The sequence below is a fragment of the Zingiber officinale genome, chromosome 5A (genome assembly GCF_018446385.1).
Source record: "Zingiber officinale cultivar Zhangliang chromosome 5A, Zo_v1.1, whole genome shotgun sequence".
NCBI lineage: Eukaryota > Viridiplantae > Streptophyta > Magnoliopsida > Zingiberales > Zingiberaceae > Zingiber > Zingiber officinale.
Window position 1 is genome coordinate 100,907,770 of NC_055994.1, and position 6,795 is coordinate 100,914,564.

Below are 6,795 nucleotides of genomic sequence, written 5' to 3' on the forward strand. Positions count from 1 at the left end.
CCAACAGGTCAAGGATGACCGGATGCTAGACAATGAGGAGTTCTAACAGGTCACGATTGATCGAATATTGAGCAAGGACTTAAGTCTAGGAGCTAGGGTTGCCAAATCGCTTAAACTAAGCAATTCAGCATGTGGTAATTGATTAAGGGATAATCTTAATCGATTAAGAGTTGTTCTTTTCGAAAGCACAGAATGGTACTGAATCAATATGGTGAATCGATTCAGCATGACTTAAACTATTAGAGTAATTGCTTAAGGTCTTTTCTGTTCAAAATAAAAGTTGTGGTAAGCAAGGAAGCTTAATTGCTTATGGCATTTCTCGTGATCAAGCAGAATGGAGTGGAATCGATCAGGCTAATCGATCCCGCCCCTCTTAAAAGATTGAATTAATCGCTTAAGGTTCAAAAATATAGTCGTTCTAAGCAGGTTATTGACGTGGTAATTGCTTAAGAATGTCTTAAGCGATTAAAGTACCCGAAGAGGCCTTAAAAGTGTTGACACAAGCACTGTTTCAAGTCTCTCTCGTTCACAATTTCTCAACTACACACGACAAGTTCTTGGAGACTTAGAGTGAAGTGTTGATGCATTTTCAAGTTTATCAAGAGGTGGTTTCAAGCAAAAAAAGAGCAAGTTAGGATTTCATTGTTGTAATCTTGTAAAATTTCATTTGTATTAGGTTCTCATCCTCTTCTTCTTATATTTTTTTTTTGTGTGAACTTGTATGAGGCTTCTCTGCCTCTGGATTATTTTTGAGAATGAGCTCTTTCATAGTATATGTGTGAAAGAGAGTCAGATCCTTAGATTAGTCATCTTAAGGAGGTGGATACCAAATAAATCAAGTGTTAACATTGAAGAGTTCTTCCCTTTGAGTATTTCATTGTAAATCATCCTCATCCAAATAAGTAAGTTATTCACCCCTCCCTCCTTCCCTTTAGCTCCCCTTTGATCCAACATGTGTGACAATGATGACATGATGATGCGATGATGACAACGCTGGAAATCACAACGTTAGAATTGGGATGGTGGCTGCCATGACTATTAACGTGGGTGAAGAATTTGAGGAGGATCAAAATTGGATTATGAAATATTAGAATTTGTAGAAATAGAAATAAAAAAAAAAAACAGAGAAAGATAAGGTAAGATAAGGTACGCATTGTGCCTGTTTTTCTCTCTTTTGGACACTTTTATTTTAAAAAAAATCATAGTGTTAATTTATAATTAAGTACTTTTTAATTTAATTTAATTTTTCTAAATGAACACGGGTTGTTTTGTTAGCTTTACATTTTTTAAAAAAAACATAAAACAATTACTTTAAAAAAAAAATTAGGCCCGCCATCGGTGGGCCCTAGTACGTCAATCCCATCTTGACCCCTAAAGGCTGACTCTGATCCCACGGTATAAATCATGAAGGGCATTGTGTTTAGCACAATATTCTTTTATATGAGGCAAGTCAAAAACGAAATATTTTATACCCGTTAAATATTAACCCTAACCTGTATTGAAATAAATACCAATTCTTGATCATTCATTGTTCACTATTGCATTGCTATATTCCAATTAAATAAATTTAAAATTAATAAAAAATTACAATAATATGAAATAAAATTAATCTAATATAATAAAGGAACATTTTTTTTTTGTCTTCGTTTGGAGTAAGTAAGCAAATTACATATCAGCCCTTAAAATTGATTTTTTTTTACTTCCGTTTGAAAGTTTCGATTTATCTCCCCTTGTCCTCTATATGTCATTTTAAATTGGTTGATAGGAGTTCGTCCACTCTGCGATTAGTTATTATTGTTGCTATTTCGATTTTCCTGTCACAATTTCATTCTTTTGTTTCATTTTAGATTCATTTGCTTGTATTGTTTTTCTGGTTCTAAGGACATAGACGAAGCCGAGTTGACGATACTCGACATAGGAAAATTAAAAACTCTTCCTTTATGTAACCTAAAACCTTAAATTAAGAGATGGTTTGTCAATTAGCCCTCACTCTTGAATTAAGATTATATGTCCCCAGGACATAGTATAGATTGTGGACCGATGCCCGATGGCATTTCTAACATAATGATTACAGGTCAATTTTTAGAAATTGATGAATTGAGATTTACTCCACCATATAACTAACAATTATATATCTATATTTATCTCCTTTATATATATATATATATATATATATATATATATATATAGTCAAGATCTCAGCTTTGCCCAGGTAAAAGAAATAGTCAGGGTAGCTCAATTGATACAGCAGAGGACTAAAAATCCTTTGGTCGCCCATTTAAATCTGGTTCCTGCATGTGAATAATGTATTAGATAGCGGATCCGGATACATTTTCATTAATAGCATAAAACAAACCGTTACTAATTTAGATCTATAGGCATATATTTTAAAGTATAAAGTGAGATTATAGTGCCATCTTTTTTTCTCTTTTTATCAAATTTTTTCGGAGAAAAGATTTTGAGGTTTAGGTTTTTGTTTGTTTTTATTAAAAAAAACAGTGCAAATTCATCAATTATGATTTAACACAGTCTGAAATCAATATCCTATATCATGTCTCCTATCTTCTGGATAAGCTCGCAAAGAATTCAAAGGCACAGTCATACATGGATCTGGTCGTTCAACGACTCTGCCCATTCATTCCCCGGCAGAAGCGGCAGGCAACATAATTTCACGTTCCATTGCCAACATCACCCACTAATTAACAAACAAATTCAGCCAATTGGACTGCATGCTGTGGTTTGTCAAATAGCTAGCCGGCCCTAACTTCTCAAAATCTTATGCGACCTATGCGATCTGTGCGGGATCCACCAAATCCACCGCAAGCAAAATCTCGTTTTGCTTCTCCAAATCCAATCCCCAGCTAATTGCAAAAGACCAGAGCATGCAGACAAGGGGGGGGGGGGGGCGGCTTGCCCGGTGGCTCGATTCCTCACGTCAGACTGTGTGAATATATCGACCATGGGAGAAGACTGACGTGCAGGCAAAGGATATGGATGAATGTGATCGACAAAGGGGACAATAATGGCGAAAGGGAACACCATCTCACTTTTCCAGATTCCATTTCTATTTCCACTTCCAAATAGTCATCCTTTCTCTATATATTCACCAAATTAGCGAATTTAGGACTTAAGTGTCCATTAGGAGAGATCGAAGAGGAATTAAGTATGGGTGAAGATCTCAAGCAAAGAGTACAGCAGCATGATGATGATGAAGATGACGAAGAGCTCTTTGATTCTGACTCTCTTTTAAGCAACTCCGACGACGACGGAGATCATGCGGAGACGAATCGAAATGAGCCATTGTATGGGTTATCTAGTACTCTGGTGGAGCAACTGCCCATCAAGTAAGTCCGACGCATGCTTCTTAATTAGCAGGCTGATCAGAAATTAAGAACGAAAGCTGATTGAACATGGATCGATTTGTGCTGCAGGAGAGGGCTTTCGAAATACTATCAGGGGAAATCACAATCCTACACGTCCCTCTCTGTGGTCAGGACCTTGGAGGACCTGCCGAAGAAGGAGAGCCCTTTCAAGAGAAAGACGATGATGAAGACTACGTGCAAGAGCTATGGAGCCAGCCAGGCTTGTGGCTGCAGGGTGATGTCGAGGAAGGCTCCCAGGGCTGCTTCTTGTGCTGCTTTGGCGGCGCAAGGCGGCGGCGGCGAGAAGCCGCCTCTTGTTCATCCTCTGCAGAAAAATTCATACAATTCGCATTGATTAAATATATATATAGTTTCTAATCGAGTTCAGAAAAATTTTGAGTTGTAGGTAGAGATATAAAGAAACACTTGATATAAATTAGAGAGAGGTTGATCAGGTCTTTTCCGAGTTCTCTTACAGCAAATCGTCTTCTTCGCCATTAGAATGCACACTGTCTGGAGGAAGTTGCAGCCCGTATATATCGATGGCAATTTACCAAAATAAGTGTTTTTTTTGTAAATATGAAAAATGAGGAACTATCTTGTATTCATGGCAATTTATCAAAAATTTTAGTTATATCAAAAGTCTAAAGAGTACAATAATCAAATACTAGAAATTATCCATATCTGACAAAGTGACAGATGAGAATATATTTTTAATGCCCTGTACATATGAATTTGTGTACATCTATAAATTTTCTTACCGTCCGTCCCTAATCAAAAAGTTACTATTTCTAGCTTTCGATATAAAATGTATCAGATAAACAAATCTATGTGATCAAATATGAGAGAGTGGATAATAATCATGTCAGGAATATATGAGAAAGTGGAATTATCGGTGATGATATAATTGAAATGTTGACTAAATCATTGTGACCCAGATGGGGTATGTTGAGATGATTTTTATGTTAATTAAGTCGTCAGAAGTTTCCTAGTTAACATTATCTGTAGTCAATGATCGGATTGTTCCGATCCCTAGTATGTAACGAATATATAATTATCTGAATAATAGTAAAATAATGAAATGAATGTAGAGTGAGTACGATAACGTATCCTGCCCCAGGGGGCGTCCTTTGGTGGATCGGTAACCTGGTCGGGATGTTGCTTGAGTTGTCGTGACCCGAAAGAGTAGATGACTCTGAGTCGGATGAAGAGCTGGATCTGATGACACCTAGTCGGGCGTGACCTGGATCCGACTAAAAGACGACACGTAGGTGGGGATATGACAACGACATACAAGTCGGGATACGACACACAAACTGAATCGGCACATGGGTTAGAACACAATAGTGACACAGAGTTAGAACCGGGGCGAAGTCGGCACGTGGAGGTTGCCGACAAGGGAGGTTGTGGCGCGTGGAGGTGCCGATGAACGAGGATGTGACGCGTGGTGGCGGTAGGCCCATTCGGCAGCGCTGAAAAGGGGGAGGAAGGCGATGCCAGGAGCAGCAGCGTGCATGAGGGAGAACCAGCGTGCGTCTTGGGGCGACAGAGGTAGCGTCAGTGCCCTACGGTGGCGTCCGAAAGCTTGTCCGGTAGTGGAGGCGGCTGCTAGCGTGAGGTGAGGCAACGAAGACAATGTCGGTGTCAGGAGGCAACATCGCATGCTTGGCGGCATTCATCGGAGGCGCGTGAGGTCCCTGCGACGGCGACGTCATATTGCAAGAGAGCGAAGCCAAGAGAGAGAAGAGGAGGGGGACAGAGGTGGCGTTGATTGGTGGGCTCAGACGGAGGTGGCGTCCCCCAACGTGAAGCGGCGGTGGCGGCGCGAGTCTGGCATCATTGGCGTCTAAGCTAGTGGCATCACCCCTGGCGATGGAACCCAAGCATGAAGAAGAAGCCTCCCCCCTTTTGCCCCCATGCCTCCTCTCCCCTCTTAAGCCCTAAACAGTGTAATGATAAAATTACCCCTCCTTCCCCTCCTAATTCCTCCTCTGCCCTTAAGACATATTCACATCACAAGCCTCCCCTTCAAGTCTAGTCGAAAAAGGTGCAAATCTGACTGACTAGACCAAGCCTAACGTAAAGAGAATGCAACGGGAGCGGTGTCAAGCAAGCGCCATCGATGCAACGAGCGAGGCAAGTACTGACCTAATGGCGAGCGCTTGGCAGAACAGTGAGAAAAACAAGTGCTGAGCAAATACCAAGCAAACGATCGAACGGATGCGGAGACGATGCAGAGCAAATGCATGGCTTGCTGCCAAGCGTATGCGGATCACACAAATCGAACGAGCACAGAGCCCGTGAGATCAAAGGAGAACAAAAGCGAAAGTCGTGAGCCGAGCGGGCGTAGTGTTGGTTGCTACTCGGAATATTGTACTAGTTCTCCTGTACAAAAATTTTGTATAAGTCCCGAACCTTTCCTAACAACCTATTGTGTTCTTTAGAAATTAAATTTGAAATCGCAAACAGAACTTAACATTATTGATTCCAAATTCAACTTATCTTTTCTTAGAGGTTTAGAATTGGATCGCAAACGATGCTTAATATTATTGATCCAAATCCATCCATGTTACAAAGTTGATTAAATATTTATTTCAAAGATCGACTTCCAGGTTAAACATGGCGAGGCACTAGGCCTTCTTGGGTATGAGATCATCCACCACTTCCTAGACAAAGTCTTTCAACGAAATTCAATATTTAATCTCCTTACAGTAACCCTAGGTTTAACCACCAAGAATATCGAATCACAAAAGAAACACAATATCGAAACATAAAAACCGATTGCCTAGAATTGTTAGCCTCTTGTGTTTGGTAATTCAAAATTTTTACAAAAAAAATTAGTATGATGCAGAATAAGACAACTGGTTATACCTTTTTTGTTAACAAAAACCTCTTGATCTTCTATTGTATTCCTCTCCTCTTGGGCGTCGTGTGGGTGACGATCTACCAAGAAGAAATCCACCAAAGTCTTCTTTTCCTTCTCCAAGCTCCGGCCACCAAAGGGATCTAGACAAGAGGGCCTCCTTTCTCTTCTTCTTCTCCTCCTAGTAACCGGCCACCAAAGCTCCTAGTAGACTTGATGTCACCGACCACAATGTGGAAAACAAAAGGAGAAGAGAGAAAGGAAGAGGGTCGGCCACCAAAGGAAAAGAGAGAGGAACAATAGAATAGAAGTTGTTCCATGAAGGCACCCTTTACCTCTCTTTTATAATCCTTGGTGAATCCAAAAAAGGAAAGTTTTATAACAAAAAAATAAAACTTCCTTTTCTATTCATGACATGGCCAGTCACCTCTTACAAAACAAACAAGGAAAGATTTTAAACAAAAATTAAAATCTCTATTTTAAAATATCTCTTTTGTGGTTAGCTATAAAAGGAATGTTTTATAAATTAAAATCTCTCTCTTTTAAATTCTTTTATGGATATCTATAAAA

General features: G+C 39.6%; 1 protein-coding gene across 1 annotated transcript; it reads left to right on the forward strand.

The window, feature by feature from the left end:
- The first annotated feature begins 2,898 nt into the window (after window positions 1-2,898).
- Window positions 2,899-4,004, forward strand: LOC121983070. The gene is made up of 2 exons (XM_042536050.1): window positions 2,899-3,344; window positions 3,432-4,004. The coding sequence occupies exons 1-2, from the start codon at window positions 3,166-3,168 to the stop codon at window positions 3,715-3,717; spliced, it is 465 nt and encodes a 154-aa protein (XP_042391984.1). The 5' UTR covers window positions 2,899-3,165; the 3' UTR covers window positions 3,718-4,004.
- Window positions 4,005-6,795: the final 2,791 nt, after the last annotated feature.